At 36.5% G+C, this 26,742-nt stretch overlaps 1 protein-coding gene across 4 annotated transcripts in view; it reads right to left on the reverse strand.

Annotated features, from left to right (window-relative positions):
- The window catches only part of LOC104130139 (calcineurin-binding protein cabin-1), a 54,602-nt gene extending 27,896 nt beyond the window's left edge, over positions 1–26,706 (reverse strand). For 2 of the 4 annotated variants that reach the window (XM_035898551.1, XM_035898552.1), the window contains exons 1-21: positions 26,534–26,706; positions 25,677–25,812; positions 23,999–24,063; positions 23,480–23,572; positions 23,027–23,140; positions 22,718–22,852; positions 22,380–22,560; positions 21,325–21,454; positions 19,441–19,590; positions 18,035–18,327; positions 16,798–16,966; positions 16,221–16,357; positions 15,607–15,824; positions 13,706–13,784; positions 13,260–13,447; positions 11,900–12,049; positions 10,969–11,163; positions 9,637–9,873; positions 7,997–8,153; positions 7,644–7,759; positions 874–1,035 (exon numbers count right to left, since the gene is read on the reverse strand). In XM_035898551.1, the coding sequence (XP_035754444.1) occupies positions 874–1,035; positions 7,644–7,759; positions 7,997–8,153; positions 9,637–9,873; positions 10,969–11,163; positions 11,900–12,049; positions 13,260–13,447; positions 13,706–13,784; positions 15,607–15,824; positions 16,221–16,357; positions 16,798–16,966; positions 18,035–18,327; positions 19,441–19,590; positions 21,325–21,454; positions 22,380–22,560; positions 22,718–22,852; positions 23,027–23,140; positions 23,480–23,572; positions 23,999–24,001 (2,907 nt within the window). In that variant the 5' untranslated portion in view covers positions 24,002–24,063; positions 25,677–25,812; positions 26,534–26,706. The remainder of the gene's footprint in view (positions 1–873; positions 1,036–7,643; positions 7,760–7,996; positions 8,154–9,636; positions 9,874–10,968; positions 11,164–11,899; positions 12,050–13,259; positions 13,448–13,705; positions 13,785–15,606; positions 15,825–16,220; positions 16,358–16,797; positions 16,967–18,034; positions 18,328–19,440; positions 19,591–21,324; positions 21,455–22,379; positions 22,561–22,717; positions 22,853–23,026; positions 23,141–23,479; positions 23,573–23,998; positions 24,064–25,676; positions 25,813–26,533) is intronic. The other 2 variants (XM_035898555.1, XM_035898553.1) reach the window with 1 other exon arrangement.
- Between the last annotated feature and the right edge of the window lie 36 nt (positions 26,707–26,742).

Raw genomic sequence — 26,742 nt, forward strand, 5'->3', positions numbered from 1 at the left:
CCAGAATATAGAGAGGGGAGGGGGGTGGGGGGGGGGGGGGGCGGGAGGGGAGAGCAGAGGGCAACCTCCTTATACTTCCTTCTTTTTTAGTTATTCCCATTTTCTTATTATCTTAATTTTCTAACAGGGAAGTTTAAGAGACAGAATTCACAAATATTCAATGAGTAACAACATAACAGTATTTGTATATTTAAAAAGGTCTGTTCAAAGGAGCCAGACAATTGTTTTACTTGTATGAAACTGGTTTTCATTTATAATTCTATGATCACTTGCATTTGGTAAATGCAAAAATTATCTGAGGTTTTTGAACAACATCAATGATCCTCAAGGCAGAGGATCGCTGACTTGCTTTCTCTGTCCCTTCTTTACTACTACAATACTAACCCTCTTCCCAAGGCAGTCTGTAGTTGTTGTTCTCCCGAATTTCACGTATTTCTCAAACAGCTACCCGATATTTACCATCACAGATTTCAATATAAGCTATGATTTACTTGCATAATTTTTAACAGTGACATTTTTCACATTCATAAACTGCAAGGCTGGCTGCTAAAGTTTTCTTCTCTCAAGCTGACTTTTTTTCCTAATTTTCCTCAAACTCGAACTTCTTCTCTGTTGAAAACAGGAAAGTCATAGCTCAATACAATTGATTTATCAATGGTTTAAAAATGGCAGACTACTGTGAATAAGGCTATATATATCTGACCATCTATATTTTTTTTAAATTTGTTTTCTACAATATGTAAAATACATAATTTTATAGGGGAATAAAAGCAATCTTCCTCCAAAATATATTAAGGCGCATTAAAACCAAACAACGGTGTATCTTTCATGACTTCAGGATATTCTCCTGAAATGAAATAATATATATCTTACCTGCTGTACTGAGTGTTCTTCTAGGTACCTTGCTTTGCTTTTTTTGCTAGGGAAACCATATAAACAATAAAAACACTGTTCCAAGGCTGTTTCCAGCTCTTCTTTGTATGGATGAGTATCTTCAGAAGTGGATGCTGTGAGTTCCTTTTGTAGTACCTGAACCTACAACACCACAAATATCAATGAAAAAGTCATCTGCAAGCTGAAGATTGCATTACCTAGTTGAAGGCTGATGATGAAAATGACATTAAGGAACTACACGTATTTTTGCCCAGTTACAACAAAATATTACCCATATTTCTGTAAACTAGTCTCACACAAGTAATTTCAATGGCACTGTAACTGCAATAAAGCACTTTTATTTTTCTTCCTAAATTAATTCATGAACTCTTGTCTTCCATCAATGAGATTAGATATCAGCTTAAGGTTTCAGACTTAAGATCATTCAAAGTTTTCCACTACAGACCAAGTTCCTTCTGTGAATATAAACACTACAGTTTGTCAACCCTATGAATAAGGAAAAGGCACAGAAGAATTTCTGCCCTAATACACAAACATCAATTTCCTCTGCATGGAAAAAGGGGGATGGAGAGGACTTAGCAGAAAAAGAAGGGACAGCTAATGAAAATCTGGCTAAAAGGGACACAGAATTGCACAGTATGAATAGTATTATACAGATGGCTACAGACCAAGGAAAGCGGCTGGATTGATCCCAAATGACTAAACACTGTAGCAAGTTGCTATCTTTAACTTCAACATTACAAGAAAAAGTACCCATCAGTAGCATATTTTGGAAGATGCTATCACTCTAAAACGTTATTGAAGAAAACTGCAACTGAATGCCAAGAGAGAAAAGGTAATTCTTTGAAAATTTTCACTAAGCTTCCTTAAAAAGCAAACCAAAAAAGAACACATTCCAGGAAGACATTCAAAGTCAACAGAAACATGTTCACCAAGAATAATCTGTGTAGTAGGATTCTGGATCTTTATAAAAAAAAAAAAAAAAAAAAATCCAAACCAAACCCGACACTTAATCATTGAGTCATAAGAATCAATTCTAACATGTCCCACTATGAAATTTAAATTAAAAAATTAAATGTGTTCAGTAGAAATTACAGACATAGTATCTTACACATCCAACAGCAATATGTTGTGTGTGTGTCCCCAGTATCAGAACGCATCTGTTATGTCTAAAGAAAACTCATTTGAGGTGGTAGAAGATAAATGCTTCTACTGTAATCGTCATTTGGGAGATCGTACGGTATTCTCCACTGTCCTTTGCCTCTAAAGTTTTAGGAAGCTGTATACTACCAGGAGAGTTCTATTAACTGATAAATAATTTCCTTCAACATTTTTCCTCTGACAGAAGGCATCAACTTTAACTTACTCTTTTTAGTAACATCTGACTTCTCCAAACCAGCCACATCCATTCCTCAACACACTGGTTAACTTAGGAGTTTCCTCAACTGAAATTTTGCAGTCATAAATTGAAAATGCAAAAGATTCACTTATTTGCAATTTGTAGAAAAGCTCATCATATTACTTTTACAGTACTTCATCTGCCGGTTTATCACCATTTAGCATTGTTCAACATCTAAGATTGTAAACTCGATTATTTATGCATCATGATTGGCTTTCCTGACACTACAAACGCTCCACATCACCACAAAGCAGAATTCTGTCATTCTACAAGTAAGAAGCTCATCTGTAAGTGCCAGGATTAACTATAAGATGTTAATTCTCTTCTGCTTAAAACATCTGTGCTAAGAACACAGTACCATTTATTAAGAGGCAAAACCCTGAAAAATAAGAGTAAAGACAATTCTTAGAAGGCATTTCAGTGAAATTTTTGAGTCACAGCAGACACCTTATTTCTACTACTTTGCCTGTAAGAATTTGTGAACAACATCTGAAGTTTACAAAAAGCGTAGATAAGTTGAAAGGAAGATGTAAGCATCACGGGATACTGTAACAAAAGCACGATATTCCTACTGCTGCAAACAAAATCACATCTAACACTGGTAACAGAGCTCCCACTTGACGTGTTCAAAACAATCTCCTGTGTTCTTATTCAGCTTTTAAATTCTTAGCAGTAACCCAGAATTGTTCTTAATAATTCAGACTTTGATTATTGCTAAAAGACTTAACTACATATTAATATCTTCTCTTGCACACCACCTTCAGCCACAAGCAATACAATGTACTTGAGCAGACAGTTCACCTATAGAAGGTGATCATTTAATACTAGTATATAAAGTACGCTTTTGTTTAACATTCTTGAAGCTGTCTTTTCTTCAAATAATTAATCCCATTTTATCTTTGTCTTTCCTTACCCTCCTAACACCCTCTTGTCTCTGAAAACTAAATACTTGTGCTGAATAATACCATATTATATCTTAGTTTAAGAACTGGGAAATTCTGTGACTGAAAACTGAAGATTTTGTTCAAAGTACCTGATGACATTTGCAAAGATCTAGCCGTATATACATTCACAGCTCTCAATTATCTGTAGTTTATCCAGGTTCACAGCGCATACTTTCAGGCTCCCCACATTGTAGATAGAGGCACACCATACAGACACAATTTAGATTCATCACTTAGGAGCACTGCATCTGAGGACAAGCTCGAGTTTGGAAACAGGCTATCTATTTTCATGAAGCACAGTGCCTGAGCTAGGTAAGCCCTCTGGGCCAGAGGCAGATCCATACAGAGGCAACTCAGGTGTATCAGCATTATGCTCCTAATACCAGGGAGATAGAGGAGAGTATGAAGCAGAGATAATCTAATAGTCCTACACTGAATCAGCCTCAGTTCAAAAATTGCTCATTAGCTCCAGCCCTACCAGTGTGAGCAGACTCCTGCAGAACCCCTCAGGCTCACCACGCCATCCTTCCTAGCTGTCTAAATTACTGCCCTGGACATGCTGCTGCTCAAATGTAGAGGTAGATGGGGTCTGGCACTGAGCTGTGGCAAATAAGCTCCGGGGAGTGCTGAGAAGGGGAATTAAGAGATTCCTGAGTAGCTCTATGCAGAACTAATCATTATTTTCTCTTGGCTGAAGGTAATAAACCTCAGTGAAGTCAAGCTGAATCTGTAAAGTGCCGCTGAAATATCCCAGTAGAGGACTGCCCACTGAACGCCACGGTATTATCTGGGTTTTGCCAACAGCCAGGCTATCCCAGACTGCCGGTACAGTGAAAGCTGACTGCACTTCAGTGTCCATGCTAAGGTTAAAGTGAGGTAACAGCAATATACACAGAAATATTTTCCCTCAATTTCTTTTCTCATGTAACAAATAGACCTCAAGGAGTAATATTAAAAAGATCAACAAGGAGTAGCTAACTCCTTTCATCTAATAATCCTACTGCATCACTGCCCAGACACCCATTTCTGGAGCATGTTAGATCTTCTTATACACCCATCTGAACAACAGAGCAAAGAACAGCCTTCAGACACAGGGAAGGCAGGACTGAAGGAACTTCATTCTCATCATCTTTGTTCAATAGATGAACTCCATACATGTATTTCAAGTCATATATAGTTAATAACATGAAAACAACAGAATTACCTTTTCTTCAGTCTGCAATATAAAAATCAGGGCAGGTATAATCAAGTAAGTCAAATTTATCAACAGCGGAACAACTATATACATCACAGCTTCAGGACCAAATCCAGGTAACACCACAAAGTCTGTGAGCAATCAGCAGCATTCCAAATGCGTAACTGAGGACAGACGACGGCCTGCAAATCTTTACTCTTGTGATTTGGAAGAAACAAATAACCAAGTTTAACTGCAAAATTCAAAACTGAATTTTCCTGGCTGACAGTTAAATATGATCTTTTTACGTGTTAAATAGTATTTACCTATACTGAAAGTGTGCAAACTTTACGTAACACTTGAGAAATTCTGTGAAGTGAATTTAGAATCACTAAGACAGGATGCATATGGAATCTCCACTGGGTTATTTTAGCACAAATTTTAAAGAAGTAACAGTACTGGTTTTTTCAGCTTGTGAATGATGTACAGTACTACCAGACCTCTTGCTATTCCTACTTTCAAATCTTAGAACAAAATAAAATACTAGTGCAAGAAGCAAAAGAGAGAAGAAAAATCAGAAGAAAGCAATTATTCTTTTCAGTGAGGTAAGTCCACAGAACAATGGGAATTATGACAGGAAATAAACTGTTCTCAGGTTTATTTTCAATTTTATATCAACACTCAAGAAATCATTTCTATTACTTGTCAGCTTTTAGAAAACTGAGTTCCAGAGGACATAACTTTTTATTCTAATATTTAGGTGTGCTGTTCTTCTTACATTCACTATTCTTAATTTTTCTTTAACATAAGAGTTCTCACAATTAAGACATTTGAATATCATTTTGATTACTGAAAATAAATTAGCATTATTCTTGACTTCTTGTCTTTCTGAGAAAAAAAAAAAAATCACCCTTCAACATATACTTAAAAACGAAGACTATACCCACATTCTCCCACTTAAAGGTCACAACTACTTGAAACTTGGTCTCACAGTCTCTGATGACAGAAAAATGTCCTTAAAATTTAATTTTGTTTTATACAAGTTTATAACATTTCAAAGCTTCCAGTTACAGTATTTTGGGTAAAAAAAAAAGTCCATGTACTGAGTTGTTCAGCTTTGCTGACAGCTATCCACACCCCTACTACCAACTTTCCACATCTCTGCTACATCAGTTTTAGTATTTAACATCTTTGACAACATGGTAAGGTATGTCAAGGATAATCATTCCACCCCTTTCAGCAGAAATAAGACTTCCACCCAAGTTCTTTCTATATCTTGAGCTAGCAAGATTTGTGTTCTAGAAAACAAAACAAAAATAAAAACCAAGGAAAAATCCTACAATGAACAAAATAAGTTATGCAATGCTTTACAAAAGCTTTGAAAAAAAGTCTTTTCTGCATTTTTACTTCCTATGAATGATTAGATTATCCTTCAAAGCACAAGAGGATTATCTTTAGCAGTATCTAAATTCTGCATATCTTCAGAAGTACTGTACTTTAGAATGAATTCATGATGAACTCAGCATTGTTCAGAAGAAAACACCTAAAGTGGCTACATACAACACTAAGTATTTCACTTTCCATTTCCTCCTTCAGGCCATTATTTTAAATCCTTTTTATCCTTGTGTTATTGGACTGGAGAAAAAAAGAAAAGTAGACCTGAATATAATCAAGGCTGATTAACAGCACATGGGAGGAAACAAAAGTTTGCATTGTCGTGTCATGTCTGTCTCACCTATGCATAATTGAGTAGAATTCTGTTTCTAATACCATCAATTATGAGTGTTAAATCTACTTAACTGCAAAATCCTTCTCAAATATTATAACTCTCAGGAAATAAAGGCATGGTATACAAGAAAACTGGTCTCTCTCAGGAAGAAGAGCTATGTCACATTACTGGCCATCACTTCAACAGCATTTTTCCAATCAAGATATTTGGTACTCCTTTGTGGAGAATTAACTGGCTCATTCTCCATGCTATGGTTTGGTTACTTTCTGGCATCATACTCCTTGTGGGCAACCAGGGCTATGTGCTCCTACAGCAATCTCTGCTAAGCCTGAAAGACTGAAGTGCACACCCACCAGAACACACTGCTGAGACAGCACACACCTCTTGCCCAAAGTTTTCCATTTTTATCCTGCCTAACTTACCTCCTGGTTGGAGGACAAAAGCCATGGTCATTGCTGGAATATTGAGGCAGGAAGCATGCTCCACCCACACAGACTGCTGACCCTCCAGCAAGACATTTGAGAGAGAAGCAGGAAAGATGAGATGTTCTGTTTTGTCTGGGTTTTTTTACTGACATTGCTCATGCTCCCTCTCTCTCTCTCTCTCTCTAGCTAGTAGAATTGGGGTGATTTTTCACCTTCAACAGTTGTGAATTTAGAATTGTTATTCTTAATTCTCAGAGGACAGCTGAAAATTAAGAGTTATTACCAAATAAAATATTATTTGAATATCTAAAATAAAATTTGGCATTTAAATCAAGAGTAAACCTTTGCTGCAAGCAGGGCAGGGGTGTGGCTGAGCTACCAGACATAAAAGAAGATGAAACTGGATACAGATTCAGTATTCAGGTATCCCCTTTCCACAGGTCATAAGCTGCAATCAGTTTTATACATTCATTACCAAAACCAAAACCCAAACAACCTCTGACTTTACCACAGGAAAGAATACACAACAATGCCAAATTACCATATTACCAGTCATCTGGGTGAATGTTGATAAGCGCCAAAAACTTTTTAATAGCTTCAAACATTACCTCTGTTTTTTAAAGAGTAGGGAGATGCATCTTCCGAAGCTAAGCACCACAAAATTCAAGTCATTCAACTGAAGTTTTATCACGATCAGTGGCTGATACAGACCCACATTTTTCCTAAGTACTCAGAATAATCACTTAACACCTCCACTGCTTTCTCTTTCAGGGCAACGTAGATGATTTACTAATTCCCATTTAAGATGTTTATAGTACAGAGGCAGCTCGGCCTGTTTAGAAAGCATACAGGGGTCTGGAATAACAAGCCTTTGCTATTCAGATTAAACAGACTAAAACATTCATGTGTCTGTCTGGGAGAAGGAAAGTGGATTTAAAAGTGTATTTTTACCATGAAGACAAGGCAATAAACCATCTAATAGAACTTTGAAGTTGTTCCCTGCTGTGAGATGGGGGCTGGCCATATGACTTTCAGAGGTCACTTCCAACCTAAATTATTCTACGATGCTACCACTTACATAGAACTTGAGAAGAGCACCATCTGAATTGCAACACCAGGATCTTCTTCCCAAATACTCATGAGCAGTGTTCAGCAGCATGAGGGAAGATGGCAACATAGGTGTATCAGGACTCACTGGAAGAAAGAAGTTGGTAAAATGTTTAAGCAACTCAGAACTGAGTTAAATCCAACTAGTCAATGCTTCGTCTGGCAAAAAGATGTTTCCTTGGTTATAAGAAAGTGATGTTTGCATACTCCTCTATTCCCTTCAGCCAGTAAGATAAGATGACAAACAAGCACTTTCTTATTTATATTCCAGAGCTACATGGTAAAGAGCTCAGCTCCATATGTAAAAGTGAATAAATAATTCACCTTCTTCTCCTTGGTTCTGCTGCTGCTGCTGGCAGCAAAGGGATTGAAAAGCATCTTCCTCATGCTGGATGATCCTGTGCAGGATAATCCATGGAAGCACTGAGGAGACATATGGTTCTTTTGGTTCTTCCTGGACTGCCATGCTGCAGTCTATGATCTAATAAAGAAACAGACATTATATAGACAAAGTGATATAAAATAAAAGTCAGGTGTGAATTCTTTCGAACAACCCAAAATTGGTTTAAGGAAATCATCTAAAGTCAAGTCTCAGCTTTGCACAATGAGTGGTGGTAAAAGTCCTACAAGTACGATGAACTGGTATGGGGAAGGGTAGAAGATCATTTCCCCTACCCTGGCATTCCTCTTGCATCGTCATTTTCCAGCTAGTTATTTCTCTATTAATAGCACATACAACAGTTCGAAGTAAGCAAACATGCAACATAAATTCTTCATGTTACTAGGCCTTGTTACTGTACAAGAAATTTATCTACAACCCAGCAAGGAAGAGGAACTTAGTTAAAAGAATTCCTGAATTCTTTACCAGGTCTTACAACAACTGTTAAAGACCAACGAGAATCCCCAACACATGCTATAAAAATTATATACCTGAATAAATTCTGAGCAACACAATGCTGTGTCATGGAACCACTGTCCTACCATTTCTCATAGACAACTGCCCATTATATTTCCACAATGCCAGAAATTCCTGAAGTCCTACACTTTCCTCACATTCTTTCACACATACAACAGTTTTTCTGTTGGTATTTATGTAGATAAAGAATCATACTTATTATTACTACAGAAACCACTTAGGATCTTACAGTGAATACTCTGTTCTACAGAATTCCATTACGTTCCACAACACAGTGACTGCCATACAACTTCACACAATGAGAATATGGATTTTGTGAGTAGTGAAGGACCTTGGCTTTTACTGTAGTAAATGGAGATCTGAGAGTTGCAAGCACAGTAAATTTTGACAGTAAGTAGATTAGCAGCTTCTAGTCTGCCATTTGTTACCTAAACTGAAAAATATTCATTCAGTAGTTTTAAGGTTTGAAAGTACCTTCTTTACAAGGCTAAAATTAGCTGTATTCATAATGCTAGAAACAGTCCACACATCACTTTTTTTCCTGCCCTCTTCTCATCACCCTCTCTGTTTTTATTGGGAAAACCCCTTAGCTTGTCCAGCACTTGCAAGCAACTCTATCATGTTTGTAAGGCTTGCAGAATCTTGTCTTCTAGTCCAAAGCACATACAGCCAAGATCAGTGCCATAACTTACAAACTGCACCCAGTCAGCTCAATTAGTCTTCACATTATCACTGCTTCAAACAGCATAAGAATATGGTGTTGTTCCTTGGGTTATCTTACTACCATTCTTTGATTATTTTAAGCAGCTTGGTGTTCGAAGGTACCTGCTGTCACTGATGCTAGCACAGGTGTGCTCAGTGCATCTCTAACATACTGAAATGAAAATTAATATTATGAAGGTAATGCTCATCTTCCCCCGACCTTCGCTCAACAAAAATGTAACCCAAAACATCACTGTGAGTGGGTGGCAATTCGGACAGCAGCTGTATCATGTCTGAAGGTCTGTAGCACACAATACCTCTTTCCTAGTACAAGTGAACAGGTTACCTGAATCAGGTTGGTTGTTAATCGAACAAGGCCTGGTGTTATAGAAGAGTCTTTCAAGATGCTGCTGACTGATGATAATGAAGTATCTATTCCTATGAGCAGTTGTGTTACCGTAGCAACCCACTCTTCTTTAGCAGAGGCTGCTGTCATATTAATCATCTGCTGAATTGCTTCATTCAAGGCAACTTCTGAGCGTTCAAAGCATTGCTTGTAATCTTTCAGTTTGAGCAGGGAGTCCTAGGGAATGTAAATATGAAAAAAATCTATTCTAAGGATGAAGGGTTTATTTTAAACCATGAATGCACAGCAGGGCAAAGCAATACACTATATACAGCTAATGTGGTTACTTTAACGGAACGGTAACAGAAAACCTTTAAATATGACATTAAAAAGGGACAATAGGAGGTGCATGGACCTTGGATGACAAATACACAAGTAGGATCTAAATTTCAGAAAAATCATCACTGAATCTTTCTGCTTTAGTAAGAGATGCAAGAAAAAGAAATTCAGGAAATTCAGGCTGTAGGTCTAAAATTCTAATGATATGCAGTTGTATAGAGGCTCTACAGAAACAGGGTTTGGATCTTTATGATCTTGTGCTACCAGTTTATTACTTCATAAATAACAAAATAGCAATTATAAGGCAAGCACATAGTGACATCCTCCTGCTTCTTTCTACTCAGCCAAATTTGGGTCACAAGATGGCATGGAGGCTGTAGTTGAGTCCAGTTACAGAGCATCAGACTGGTTTTGTGCAACCTTTTTTTTTTTTTCCCAGAGGCTCAAATTGTTTCTATAGCTGAGCTCATTTGTACACTTAGTTCACTATGAAAATGGATTAAATCTGTATTAATTATACTGGATGTATCCATCAACGGTTTGTCATCACGCAGGAGAGATACACTACATCACAAAAATCATTCATATGCTAGATAACTTTTAAGTTTCAGAATGGTTGCAAATCACCATGCAGTCAACATCAGCAAAAGCAAGAAGCATTCACAGAAGATGCAGATAGCATGAATCCATCCATAAGATGTCTCTGCAATTGATTGAAGTTTATTTGAATTTACAGTTTTTGTGGCCATTTCATGTAGTCCTCGGACATCTTATATCTTTAGCCACATTCTCAGTTAACAAAAGCTGGCATATTTCTAATGCTGTCAATAAAGCTATGCTGTTCAGACCATTTAAAGGTTTGGTTCCACGTTTTGTTTCGTAAATAAGACTTGTTAACCATTAACACCCACTCTAGAAATTTGTTCATTCTGGTTTTTAGGAATAAATCCTAAAGCCTTACTAAAAAAGACTTTTTTAAGAAACAGAACAAACCTGTAGGAGAAGCAGCTGTGCTGGTCGCTCTGGTATGGATGTTACAAATTCCAGATGTTTTGCTCTGCCATAACCATTAAAGCATAACGTTGGACGAAGCAGATGCACCACTGCATTATAATCCCCTGCCTCATACAGTCGCTGGATCTCTTCCAAAGACTGGCATCTCTCCAGGGATTTTAGGTTTTTTTCAATCTGCAAACATCACAGATGGCACAATCCAACTATCATTTTGTCTTCACATATATTTGACTACTGACATTTCTCCTAGCAGTTTAGCTGTAAAGCTATGTGAACTCTACAGCTACATCCAGGAATATAAACCGGGAAAAAAAACACCTCCTATGTAACACTTCGCCCATTCCACAGATTTTTAATACACAGTGCATGACTTTAGTGCTATAATGATTTTACACTTTTTTGCCTCAAATCCCCAAATCACGCATTTCTACACTGCAAGAATACCTCCATCAGATGGACTTCAAAGTGAAGAAAACATCTCCTGTGTTGGAGCTCATCCCCCAAATAGCAATAGAAAGAACAGAAGTATGGACATCCCTTTGTTTAAAAGTGTACACAAATTGTTATGTGGAAAACAGACTGCTGAAGTAAAGAGCTCATTTAAGCAAAGGTGAAACTTATGTTTAAGAACAGAAAATAAAACACTGATCTACATGCAGCTGCTCTAATATTTTTATTTTGCATAAAAGCAATCTCAAGTTGTACAGGACCAACAGATCCAAAAGGTGTCTTTTTTAAAAGGAGATGATGGCCTTGACATCATCATTGAAATATGAACCTGTCCTTTCACTCTTAGAAAAATCCTACGACAGACGTGGTAAACTCCCATCACAAAAGAGCTAATTCATAGATGATCTTTGAAACTGGGAGGGATGGAGTCGGGAGAATACCCCTGCAAATGAATTCTTACCTCTTCTAAAGAAACAACAGAATCAACATGTAGATTAGGTAACCGTATTACAATGTTGCAATCATTGCCAGCTTTAGCTTGCATTGTAGTGGAGCTCTGTAGCATTTCAGTGCAGATATCATAGTTTTCAAGTGCCTGTTCCATGTCTCCCTGCAGAAATGGTACAGAGGAAAACAAACAAACCTAGAGTTCTGTCTGCAGCAAGGGTTTCTGAAGCATGTAGAAAATGTTTAAATTCAATGCAGACACTGCCAATGTGACTACTGCACGTCCTCCCAAATAAAAAAAAATCCTACTGACAATCTCAAATTAAAAAAAAAAATAAAAATAAAAAAAATTTTTAAAAAATCAGAGAAATAGAATTCAGCTTGCATAAATTTGAAAGATTAATTTGGATTACTGAAATCCCTTTCCTTTAAAAACATGGAAGAGTAAAACAGTAGAAATAAATCTTCCATTTGTGCAAATAAAAACACTGAGTCAAGAAACATTCTTCTATTCTGCAAAGTGAACGCAATCTGTCCAACTGGAGTAAATACTGAAGCTGAGTGGTCAGGAGAGTAATGCAAGCTCCACAGGCAAAATGTAACTGTGTATCTGAAGAAAAAATGGCAGTAGCCAAATAGGAACTCTCATCTTTCCTCACATAAGTTTATTAGAAAGGAATCCTTAGATGCAAAAAATAAAAACGGAAGGAACTGGTTAGTTCACACTTATGAAACTGACATTATTAATTGACATTTGACTTAAACATAATTGATGCATAAACAAACTCTTTGATGTCCTGAGGAAACAATGCTTGGAAGGAAAAAAAAGTCTGGGATCAAATAACATTTATTTGAAATTATTCCCTTAGTGATAGGTTTAAAACCCTCTGGTTCAAAGTCTGCATATTAAATTAAACGTCTCCAAAAGAAGAATCATACTACCCTGAAGAAGCAGAGGGGAGAGTAATTAAGCATACAGTCTGCTTCAGTTGAAAGCTGCATTTTGGACTGTCTGGGACTTTGATAGTATCCACTAGTTTGGGTCCCAAAAAATCCATGTTCTGCAGCTACATAATACTACTCCAAATAACTTTGGTCCAAAAAGATTTTATTTAAGCTGAGCATGAGCTAATTTAAACAAAGACTTACATATTAAACCTATCTGAGTATTAGCTTAGCATGTGAGACCTCCTACTTTATTTCCACCTCTACCCTTAGTGACAGTTAATTATATTAAAAAGTAAAATGTTTTGAGCTGATTTTATCTACATGCTTAAATGAGCTGAGATTCCCAAATCAGCCATAGCATCTCTCCACAACATTGATTTTAATTTGGGAAAAGTTTTATTTGTTAAATCAAAAGTAAAACAAACCTGCAGTGCTAGAAAGCGAGCTTTCAGCCAATACACCCGAGTGACAAACTCCATCCAGCCTTCCTCAAATAAATCTCGCTGTGAGGATGCAAATGACAGCTGCAACAGGTCTCCCAAAAAGTGAGTTCCTGGAAAGTCAGGACCAAACTTTCCATTCACAGAGGCAGCAGGGCAATTCCGTGGAGAAACTGCAAATCAATTAATTACATTTTCTCATAGTTACTAGCATCCCATGAAAAGAGTTGCACATACTGGTATTTCAAAAGTACTGATCTACTTTAAGGGAAACAATTGATAGAACACTAAAATACAGATCTGAAAGGTATTCATTAAGAAAAAATAGCTCCGATTTTGGAGGTATTTGGAATCCAATGAATTCCTGGAAATATTCCCTCATATACCTTGAGCGCTTTTAGAGTCTGAAGAAAGTAACATCCAGTTCTCACCTGTAGAGCTCTTCCCTTTTGTCAGTAGCCACTGATCTAACTGCAGTTCCATGCAAGAAAGGCTCATCAACATCATATCCTTCAGAAAAAAAAATACAGAGATATCAAAAAAGAGTATACAGGAATACATTAAAAGAAGAATAAAAAAAACCCCACTAAATTTGCAAGTTACTTCAAAGAAAACCTTCAACTTGTCTTCTTGGGATTTCTATTCCCAGCTGTAACTACTTCTTCCTCTGTCTAAAGGTGTAGAATAGCATTTACAGACCAACATGTACAAAAAACCACAATACACAGAAAGAGCATTAAAAAAAAAAATCTCAGCTCATAAAAGAAGGTAGTCAGAACAGCATTGCCTGATGTTAGAAAAAAGTGACATCCTTATTTTTGTATCTGGCTGAAATAAAACTATATTAAATTGCTAAATCTTGCCAAAAGCATGTTTCCAAAATACAGTAGAAGTACTGATATTTGAGAACTAAAAAGCCTATATCCTCTAATTTTTCCAGTATTTATCTCCATGAGACTGAGTATGTGCTCTAGTCTTATCAGCTTATTAATGCTTGCTGGATAAAGTTCAGGAGTATATTAAAAATCACATCACCATGGATCTCTGCCAGGTAGTTTTGTGCAGTGAAGAATATACTCTTTTCTGATTAAATTCATAGGAATAAGGGCTACAGGTCCAGCTGTAAAAACCAGGCACTTGTGAAAAGGTTCAAAGGTCCATATGCGTTACCAAAATAGCCCTTTACAATCTTAAAAACCCAAACTTATTACATTCAGGATAGCTTGCAGATCAAGTTTAAAATAAATTCAAGGATGAAGGAGAATAGACAAGCATGAGGACAATGATTTTTAAGAGTATAGCCCCAAAGTCTTGAATTTTTAAATTTTGCACACAAGCAAGCAGTTATGCAGTCATAATGAGAACCAAGGGAATACACTTATAAATGTATCTACGTTTGTTTAAAAAAGGGTATGTATATGTATGGAAAATATATAGAAATACAAAAGTCACAGGATGTATAAAAATTTAACATTTGCTACATAGCGATACTTTTGTAAACTAAGTCAATGGAACACAGTTTTCAGTACTCATTTTTCATTTGCAAAATGTAGAAACAGTGTTGATCTGAAAAAAAAATACTTCAAACTCAGTCATACCAAAGGCAAATAACTTTCCAAGCGAATACACATTGCTAACACTGAAAAGATAACATAAGCAGGCTCAGTGGACAAGAAGTATCAGTACTGGTTTTATAAATCAAGAAGTACCATCTTGTGTCACTAAGCTGGTTTAACAATTTAATGAACTTACCATTTTTTCTATTTGCATTTGTGAAATCTACAGATTTATGAAGGTAATAAAATGGTGATGCTGGGGAGGGTGGGGTTGGTTTTGGTTGGTTTTTCTGTAAATTGCAGGTTATTTTAAAACTAAACTGTATTTACTCTGTTTAGAGCAGAAATGCTGACCCTCAGCCAGTGTGAACAGAGCAGCCTCTCTACTCACCTGATGACAAAACAAAACTTTGTATCATATCAGAAGCAAGGGAGGGAAGAAAGAGCAATAGAGTAAAGGAGTAAAATGTAGTTACGTCTACAGTATTTATATTACGCCTATATGCATGTGTGCATGCATATATTAACACACACACAATATGTATAGGGTATACTGGCATATAGCATCACCCAGATATGTTCAGGAGCTAAGGAACAAACAGTCATGCAAGCTGCAGGATCTCACAGCTCATGAAAGCTGCAACAGCTAGGACAAGCAGCAACCCAGACAAAGCTAAGCAAAACCTGCGCTTAATCACAGGATTTCAGTTAGGTGCTTTTGGTATGCAGAGGGCAACACTGCAGCAAATAAAAGTATAAAAAAAAAGTTTCATTACCTTGATATGCTGATTACTTGAGTCCCTCAGTAATGGATTAGGAAGACTACTACTATGCTTTCTCCAGCTATTATAGATACTAAGGACCACCTCACACAAGCCAGGAGGCCACTTCACTAGGAACTTTTGGCTGATGACTTTTAGATATCTCATCATCAGCTCCAAGATCCCACCATTGTTCAGGTTATCCAGAAGGAATTCATGAACATCCTGTTTTTCTAGAAAGCAGATAAACACAAAGCCATATGTGTTTAAGGTCAAGGCAGACCATAACTTGAAACAGGTAAGTTTCAGCAGTGTTTTTACACACTAATCTTGCAGCAGTTCCCCTGTGCTGCATACATGCAGAATTAAGTTATTGTATTCCAGTCTCTTTAAATGGGAAACTCCACACAGAGCTCTTGCACACAGTTATTAAGCAGTCACCAAGACTTTAAAAAAAAAACAAAACAACAAACCACACCTGTTATGGAGATATTTCTATGCCATAAAATTATACTATTTAGATTAACACATACTTCTGTATCTTCTAGATTTAAGAAAATACAGAACATAAAGCATACAGTATGGAAGCAACAACAGAGAAAGAGTGGGAATTACAATGAAATCCTTACCAGATTCCATAAATGTTGTAGAATCGAATGACATTCTATGTGGTCCAACATGTTGGAAATTCTCCTCTTTGATCTCTGACTGCACCTCATAGTTATTGAAAGGGTCCTCCTCCTCCTCTGGATCCAATTTCCTTAATCTGTGTGAAAGGGGAGCAAAACCCATGATATCAACAAAATCCTCATTCCTTCCTTCACTATTAAGTGAAACCTAAACATGGAACATTATGCATATTTTAACAGCTAAAGTACATTAGCTGAAGCAAATTCAGAGATTTACAGTTCCCAAATTTTGTCAGCCAAGATTACCTTGTTTATCTTATCCATTTTGACACCTGCATTGTCCTCTAATTCAGTTTCACATTAACAAAGCTTTCTTATTTTTCAATTAGGTTTTAGTAATTTTCACTAAAACCAATGTTACTAAATTTATGAGAAGACAATGCATCACATCTGCTTCAAAAAATAACATGGGTGTAGTGGTTTTAAGGCTGGGGCATATCAATCAAACAAAACCCCAAACAGCTTCCTCTACTTAGTTCTTGATACTCTCATAATTAAAGTTATTGCTGTAGAGTACCTGGAAGGAAGGAATTTCACCAACAGCTCTTGAAAGTCAACCTTCTCCTCTTTTTTACACTTGGTGTTCCGGACTCTGGCAGATCTCCTTTTTGCTGTTTCACCACTATCTTCTGTAATTCTCCTTCGCTTCACACCTTTCTTGGATTTATCACCTGCAGATATGTCACCTAGAAGCAGAATGAAAAAAAAAAAAAAGGGGAAAAAAAAAAAAAAAAAGATACTGACAGGTTAAACTGCCAAACAAAAAGTGGATAATCTTTTTTATTTAAAATAAAAAAGTTATTTGTGGCTGACACTATTTTATTCTACAGCAACACTTGAGATTCACTGGTTTCCTTCTGAAGACAGTGCCAAAAATATAAAAATAATTTTAAAAAATCACTTTAATATAAACTGGCTATGGCGTTTTGCATAAAAATGCTGGTCTGACGCAAGAAGCAGCCTTATTGAAAATTCTGCATTTCATTATTTGTTAGAATTCATTATTTTAGTCTTCAAGAAGTTCCTGAAATTGGAATGAGAGGAGTCTGCCTTTAACTCCCAAAACACCTAGAAATTCCCATGAATAGCAACAAAATACTGGTAACTCCTTGATAGTTTCAGATATGTAAATACATATACAGCTACAGTATAAAATATTCAAACCTCTTGCTACAGATTTCAAATAAATATAGCTGACAGCTTGGTTCTCTCAGGTTCTTAAAGTTACACACAAGCAGAAGAATAATCCAATCATCTTTTCCCTAACAGCTCATTCATTCTAAGGAGCTCAAGACTCTTCACAACATTAAAAGCTTGATATGCATCATTGCTGGAATGGAGTCATGATTCTTCTAAAAGAGTGAAAAACTGAAGTACGAGTCAATAGCACAAAACAAGAAGAGGTTAGATACTCCTGCACTGGAGTAACAGTTAAGAACAACAAATCAACCTGACTCTCAATTCCATTAGATAGGAAAATCAGTCCACTGTCCTGAACACTGCTCCTATCTCTTAGTCAGGAATCAACGATTCTCAGGCAGTTCAGGTGGCCTTCCCTTTTCCAATGTAGAAGGTTAACAGAACTTAATTTTATAGAGCTCAGCTTCACTTTTTCTACCAGACGTTATACACATGCTGAGAAAATTCTGAATCCACCAATATGAGCTTTAAAGACAGCATTTCCCAATGAGTTCCGTAGCACTTTTAACACCCAGACAAGTAGGAAAGATATCTTGAATCTTAGACTGAAGTACCTTGCTCACCTACAGTAGCTCCTGGTTCCAATGAATTCTGACTGTGACTTGGAAAGTTGGGTGTCGTTGGAGTATAAGGTAATACAGGATCTGGCATTGTCACCACTGGATTAGTGCTGACAGGATTTGGCTGAATAACACTGACAGGAGTAGAAGTAGGAGAGAGAATCAAATGTTGAACTGGGTCTCGGTATTCTGAGAGATCAATTCTCTTTCCCAGACTGGGTCGAGGAGGATCACATGTTGTGAGGTGGTGATACATGGCAAGTAAAGCTTCTCCTAAACACTTCCACCTGCATGTGGAAACACAATGGCATCACAACTTTATTAATTCTTGTCACATTATTTTCTAAATATTGTATATCTAAATTCTAAATTATATTTACAAACCTAACAGCATTCAACATTGTTTTTCCCCAATAGCTTAGACGTAGCAAGAGCAGCTTTTCAGTGGGAGAGGAACACACGTTTGAGTGTCAAAAATCTGTCCTACAACTAGAAAAGCTGGAAAATAACTTTCTGTATTTCCCATCATACGGACCATGGACAATTTCAAGCCCAGAACAGAGGTCCCTAGGAGCTTTCCTTCTAGAATACACCACTTTAAAAAAATAAGAACAAAATGTAGCAGCAGGCAAAAGTTTTCAGAGGAAACTGCTGAGCTGGTTGCAGTGCGAAGGAAGCAGGAATCAATAATGAGCCTAATCTCAAAAAATGTCTCTAACAAAAAAAGGTCTATGCAATAGTTGCTGAGGAAATTACTCTATACCGCACCCTAAAAAAAGTAGTGTCAAAGGAACCATTTTCAGGTTCTGCATTGAATCAACAACAATAAAAAAATCTTACCCTTATCCACAACTAGAAGCAACTTCTCTGCAATAGGACCTATGTGCAGAGTCCATTCATATTCCAGAAAAATATGTACAATAAAAAAAAAACAAACCCCAACCCTTTATGCCTTTAATAAAGACATATGTAACAACTTAATAGTATCCTTGTATCTGGCTGCAAATAAAGAACTATAATTTGTTTCTGAGTTTCCATTATCCCAATAGTAAAAACATTTTTTAAAAAGCTGAACTTACTTTGAAGTTCATATACAAACTAGTCATATATGAAAAATCCAATAATACAGTTGGAATGGCTGCCAAATCATTCTTAGTTAAGGTTTTGGGTTTGTTTGTTTTACATTGCTGGTTTTAATTCAAAGGTTGAAAACTGACAGATATGGGGTTTATGCTAAAATCGTAAGCACACCAAACCAACCTATAAACTCCTAAAATACGAAAATATCAGGGGGTTGGTTGGTTTGTTTTTACAAGAAAAAAAGCATTCTGAAGAAATTTGAAGTGCACTACAGTTGTCAGCATAAGTGGCTTTTAAAAAGAGGAAATATGACAACATACGTGAAAAAGGGAATTGGTTGGACCAGTCTGAGGTCTGGTTCTCTGTCACGCACTAGCAACGCTTGTCTTTTCTTACGTAGCTCCAGTGCTTCATCTATGATTTTTCCTGTTTCAGCTGCACTCACGTTTACATTATGGATAGACATGTCACTAAGAAATAATAAGAAAAGAAGGCAAGTAAAAGTTTTTGTCTGTTGTTTGGTTTTTTTGTTGCTCTTTTTTTTTTTTAAAGCCTGGGGAGATACATTTGGTATCTTCCTATAATATAACAAAAATAAACAGTGTTAAAAAAAGCATTCAAATAACATTATTTTACAAACTTTATAGCATGCATATAAAACTGTTCACCATCTGAAATCTATGTTCTGCCTTAAAAATTAAAAGATAAAGGGAGATTGCCCTATTCTGTTTTCCAAACACTAAGAAATGAAAGTAGGAGGCTTTGTTTTCTTTCTGAGACAGAGAGTTGTGGTTCAGAAAAAAAACGGTATGGCTGAGAAATTTGTTTCATTCCAAAGTGCTAGTCTGAGGAATTCATGTCATCACAAATAAAATTTGGAGTTGAAAATTGTCTTGTATAGTCTGACTCTACGAATCAATTTTTAAAAGTGAAAAATAATCCACTGCTTCAGAGATATCACAATCCAGAAACAAAAAACAATGGCTAAATGCCCTGGCTTAATCCAGCATGTAACTCATTTTAAGAGCCAGACCTAAGGAGCTTAATAAATCAGGGTCTCTATAACTAAACAGGACTGTCTGTTAAAGGTCTACTGCTATACGTAGAATCCTAAGAGCCTTAAAATTTAAGTTATCCTTCCTCTTCTATATCTTCTAAATACTCTGTATTTTCACATTTTAGATGTTAGATTATAGCGGTCTAAAAAGTTAAACAAGTTTGTGATTAATTTATTGCATAACTTAAGGATGTGTGCTAGGACGCATGTTCCATTTACCTCATACAACTTACACAGGGTACTGATGTTATCTGCACACACAATGATTACTATATTCAGTGAGACTGAACTATAATTAAACTAAAAATTTAACTTCTTTTTGAATTCAGCTGACTATCACAGCAATATATTACAGTATGAGAAGCAGCTCTGATGCTGAATGGTCAGTTAACTTAGGTCCTGTAAATTTTATGGGCCTCTACTTTCTTTTCCCACTTCTCTCCTACCCACTCATACTATAAAATCCATACAGAAAGAAACAGTCTATTTTGCAGAGCTACAGAACATCAAACTTTTACTGAAAGTTCTACATACTGCAATAAAAAAGTAATAATAAACAATTAAAATCTCAAACATAATATTGCAAAATATTTTCAGAGTTGCAGCGGTCTTAAAGCTTAATAAACTAAGAATTTCTGCATCTTGACTACCAATGAAACATACAAAGACTTCTGACTGCACTCATTTGTCAATAAAAATCAGTAAGGCTCCCTGAAACCTACTGATATGAGAAAATTGTATCAAGTCCCAAGTTTGTAACTGCTTGGAAAAGTAGTAGGTTTGGGGATTTTAGGGATTTTAGTTTGGTTTGGCTTGTTTTTTTAATTAGGAAATCTAAAATGAATGCTGCAGATATCAGCTGCAAATAAGTAAAATAAAACAAAGGAAGATGATTACAAGAGATCTAGGTATGAAAATAAGTGAGCAGCAGCAAATGGATTTTTTGCCTCTTTCTACCTCCCTCCAGAAGTAATTGCTGAAGAGCACTGTCAGCAGCACCAACACTTAACATTGATTTATTATTGAGAAGGCAGGTCAGCAAGATATTATTACAGCTTAAAGCATTATATCTCACCAGGTTTTCTGAACTACCCCAACCCCAAAATTTACACTCCAAATGCAGTATATACTATAAGATGACATTCACCATTTGAGGAATATCCTTAAGGAATCTTTCCTGAGACAAGGCTGCTCCTCAAAGATCTTCTCCTTCAGAACCAATCCTTTGCTATATAGACAGTCTTTTTCCAGAGCTTTGCAGATAAAGTACAAACATGCTGACAGAGAAATAAAAATTGAACGGTCAATGACTGTTTTGGTTCATTCAAAACCTCCCATTTCTGGTTTCATATACACCACTGAATTCCAACTAGATATGACATTCACATAAATCAGACCAATAGCTTTGTAACAGGTCAAATAACTACATGCATACAGTTAAAATAACCTGTTATGTCTTCCCAAGCATTATAGCCAGAAAAAGAGTATCACTGATTTTGTTTAAACAATTTTTGTGGTACATCTTTTATGTACTTTAAGACTCCATTCCTGCACAAAAGAAACTAGAATCATAAAGCAGAATCACAATCATTTACCATTTTCATGTTATCAAATGTCTTAACTGCAGATTCCATTAGTGTAACACGCAATGTATCCCACCAGGTTTTTGCTCACATGGGCAATTGCATGAAGACCATTAGGATCACTGCAGTAGGAGAACCCTAAAGGATCAGATTCAACATTTCTGCCATCTTGTAACTTCTCTCCTAAACTTCCTTTGAATCAGTTCATCCATTGCGTATTACTCAAATGTAAAATCTTAGGGTCAGTTGTATCAACTGCTCTAATTACTGTTAATCATACTAGGCTATGAACTAGACTGCAGTTTTATACCCAAATGCTGGAACTGTGTAGCTGGAAATTACTAGAAAGACAAAATCAATATACATTGAAAGGCAAGAGAACAGTCTACAAGGAAACTTCTTGAGGAGGCTCTGATCTAAGAGACCACATTTACTTTTAGGCTAACCAGAATTGGTACAAACCATCATAATTTATCATGAAGTAAAAAATCTCTATGATACCCTAATGTACTGCTTACACAAGATACACTTTCTCCTATACAATTGCATCATTACTTTTTTTTATTGGTATGTAAAATTACACATACCTTGAGAATTTTTTTTGGTGTACTGTACTTACTTGTGTAGTCACTGAGTGTGTACAAGATTGTGATAAGGTTATCTAAACAAGGCCAGTGATCAGGATTACACCTCAGACCTTCTTCAAAAGCATGACGAGCCAAAGGCAGGCGGATTAGTTTTATTGCCACACGACCAATTTTATACCATAGGTTGACATCAGTAGAGTCTAGCATTACAGCCTAGAAAGCATAACAAACAACATTATTCACATCTCAGACATGAATATCCACTTGTCTACAGGGAGGGACTGAATGGTGGAATGCTGAAAGGTGTACGTATTTTGGCAAGTTTTTGTAAACATTGAGGCTGAGATGTTTTATTTCAGCTGTACTGTACCTCCAAATAAAACTCCATGGCTGTCTCTAAGTCATCCCGTTGTGCTGCCAGTTGTGCTAGGTTTTTGTAGGTGGAATATTTTAACATCAAGCCTGGATGTTTCAGCCCTTCTTTCTCATCACCAGAAAGAACTGCCTACCAATGATAAAATAAACACAACGCAGGCATTAGGAATTACACAAGTAAAAAGAACAGCAAACAACTTGCCAATTGCTAACACTGATATTTCTAATTAGCCAATAAGAAACAAAGTAATACAAACTATAATAAAAATAGTTTCTAGAGTTTCATTCTCTAAAGGTCACTGACCTCTCGCAGAAGACGAATCTCAAGCAGCTCATGATAAGCTTTAGCAGACTCTTCAAATCGGTCATGTTTCTGAAGGTCCAAAGCTTTGTGGTACAAAGCAAAAGCTTCTGCTTCCTGTGGTTTAAAAAAGTAGAACCTATTCTGTAGGGCAACTTTATTAAATATACTTATTACAATATATTTATTACAAGTATCAGTGGTTTCATACTTCTAATACTTTCTGCTATAAAGCAGTCCACATCCAGACTGTATAGCAGAACATTAGCCTTACTGATCTAGTATAACTCATTTGAGTAAAGTTCTAGCTTGCTAAATGATTGACCAAGAGATAGATAAGACAGTAACACAACTTACTTAAAACCAAAAAATTATGGTTGAACAATCCCTGCAACAAGAGAGGACAAAATTCCCATCAAGACAAAACTTCCTTAAGAAAATGGTGGGTTTACTTACTTGAGCTTCCTTTGTCTGTGTCTTATGACTTTTGAAGGTACCTTCATAGTCATCCTCAATTGTGGAGCTCGCGTTCAGTGCTGCAATTCGAATCTAGAATGACAGTCAAGTCATGACAAGAAACGTTACATCTACATGTGTCCCAGTTTCCCTTGCAAAATGGATTTTTCTCACTTTTTTAAATTTAATTGGTAACTGGACCATACCGAGAGATCTCCACATAAAGTTACAAGAACTGTAATTAATTTAGTCATCACAATTGCCAATAATAAAATATCAAAACAATTTCCCCCCTGAAATCAGCTAAAAAAACCAAAATTTCAAGCATCTTGCAAGCAACAGATTCCCTAGAACAGACATGTGCATTACAGTGAATTTTTTCAAATTCTTAAACTTACCAGTAACTACAATCACTCCAAGAACAATGTTCTCATTATGCCACTTTATTCTTAGTCCTGATGAAAGAAACTTTACAGTTTCTACCAAAATATCTCAAAAACCTTCTCAATAAGCCCTTACCATGTTATCAGCTATTCACGCTGTCTTTCTCCAGGATTAGGAGGAAGGGCCTAATACAAACAGGTCTGAAAAGCAAACAGGATTGGAATATTTATTCTGTCCATAAAGAAAGCATTCAGAAGTAAAAGACAGGCTGGGAACACTTTAATCAATAACCAATTAACTGTCCTATGTCACCACCACCCCATGCCAAGAGATAAATTGCTTTACCACATAGGAACAATAACATTAAAGTGCATTTTAACTAGGGGCAGAGAATAAAATACAGAGTTACACATTCATTACTTCAGGATGGCTTTCAAGACTTAGTTCTGGTGGTGAGGAGGGACTGGAAGTATTGGAAATGTAATTACAGCTATAAGGTTATTCAGTTACTGCGTAGTATTTAATGAACATACATTCTATTAACAACATTACAACATGAATCCCTTTAATGACAAAAGCTAAAACCATAAAAGCTTCTTGAATAGTCTGACATTTTATGAGCATGAATCACTATAGCTTATGAGTTTACCTTCAGTTACTGTAAAAAGAGTTACAGAAGTTTTCCTGCACCTTTTGTCTACAAGACAAATCAGAGTGCACTCTCCTGTCTGGAAACCACAACACTTACCAATATTTACAGAACAGGAAAGGAAAGAAAATGGAAGGTTATCTGTGTCAGACCAACTTTGCAGCAGGCCGTAATGGCTAGTCAACCCACTGCTCAAAATACTGTCTGTGCCTGAAAATTCCTCTGATTAAAAATGTTTACTGCTATCCCTGCTAGAACAGAACCAGTGTTTATAACACAGCTGCTTTTTCTGAGTTCGTTGACCAACTTCTACAGACCACCCCTAATGCAACAGCAAGTTATAGCTAATGCATATGCACTTAGATCTATTAGATTTATGTAAACAAAAGAAACTGAACTTTTACTAACTAGTATTTCTTCATTCCAAAGGAAGGATAATATTTCCAGTCTTTTTACCACTGATGAGAAGTTTAAAGGGGAAAATACACATTTATAGTCTGTAAGCCATTTTTCCTCAAACTAAACCCGTGACTTATAATTCTATTAATTGCTTGAAACATTATGTTAGAAAAGGCAAAAAAATCAGTTCTGTGCTTCTTTTTTAGAAAAGCTTCACTGCTACATGATAAAACCTTCCCATCAACTCCAACAAAAAGATGACACACACAAGACAAGCTAAAAACAGTCTTTAATATCGGAGACCACATTAATAGAAGAATAAGTCCAGAATTAACTACAGTGGGAAGCAGTGGGAGTTTTGAACTCTAAGCTGAATTAACTCGTACATCATCATGATTAGTTCTGCATGTAGAGAAAATAAGGCTTTGACAGGAATTTCATTCACTCAGCAATTTTGCTTGCCCGTGCACCACTTACTTTCCTCACTTGTAGCTAAATCACTGACAACTGCACAGCAATAAAGCATTTTTGTCTTTAAGTCACTAAATAAACATTAATAAAATCTCAAATTGCTTTCAAGACAAGGACTCCTTGTCTACTTTGCATATGCAGAGCATGCACACACAAAGATTAATGGTTATCTCTTTCAGAAATATTGAAGACCCCAGGTTCTGACAGAAACCACAGATGCTTATGACATCTAAATAAGACTGTATGAACCCAAATCATTACATATTTAAACTGAATGTTTTTAAGTTCACTTACAAATATGCCTATATTCAGAAATATGCTCAAGTCTTTTGCTGAATCCACATAATCTTGCTCAAGGCAGCAGAAGTCAACAGGAGAGAGACTACCATCAAGAGTTTACTTCCGTGTCAGACTGCCAGTGAAACCGCAACTACAGAAAAGGTGGGGAAATGATTTTAATTCTACTTTTTATTTGTACAGGAAGTTTGTAACAAATATTTAGCACCTCTCCTCCCTGTTGTTCACAAGTTGAGAGAGCGTAACTGAACACTGTAATGCTTTTGAAAAACGGGACAAGGATTTGCCTCCGCACAGCTTTTATACTGGTGTGTCAGGCAGGTGGGTGGTTGTTTCTTTTTTATTTTTAAACCAGGCACTGTACATGGTTGTAAACCTAACTGTGGAACTGAGTTACAACAGGAATACCTAGGAATTAAGTATGTCACTACAAGCACTTTCAGAGCAACATGGCTACATTAATTAGGCAGGAAAAAAAGAATTAGTCTTTAATATAAAATATTACAAACCGGATTGAATTTTTTCAGTTACAAGAGTGTCTCGGCTATAAATCCATGGCTGGCAGGTGAGCACATCCTCAAAAGGCAGTATTACCTCTTCAAAGCCTTTTACCTTCAAAATCTTACAGCCTTTTACCATAGTAGTTTAAAATTTAAGTAAAAATTTCAAATATCAGCTCTTGTTCCCAGAGCTTGTGTGATTCTCAACTTCAAAATAAGAAACAAAGGGAGTGACTTGGGTGTTCCTGGCTTCTGTTGTTGCTGTCACACTTGGTATCCGTACATTGCAAATACACACTTGTTTAAAAAAAAAACCCACTTGATTTTTGTTTTGTTCGGGGCTTTTCTTTTTACCATTACAAAGATCACCTCCGCCGCATTTCAGCAAAAGCCGTTTCTACCGAAATAGGGTAACTTTCCACAGAGAGGAGCGGGGACGCCTCTCACGCCGCTTGCCAGGCTCCGCTTCCCGGAGGGTGGCACACAGGGCCGGGAGGAGGCGGGGAAGGCAGGGAGCCCACGTTTGCCTCTGACCGTGGCTGCGTGGAGGGGAGCAGGCAGGG

This window comes from Egretta garzetta, unplaced genomic scaffold (assembly GCF_000687185.1).
Source record: "Egretta garzetta isolate BGI_Z169 unplaced genomic scaffold, ASM68718v1 scaffold447, whole genome shotgun sequence".
Classification (NCBI taxonomy): Eukaryota; Metazoa; Chordata; class Aves; order Pelecaniformes; family Ardeidae; genus Egretta; species Egretta garzetta.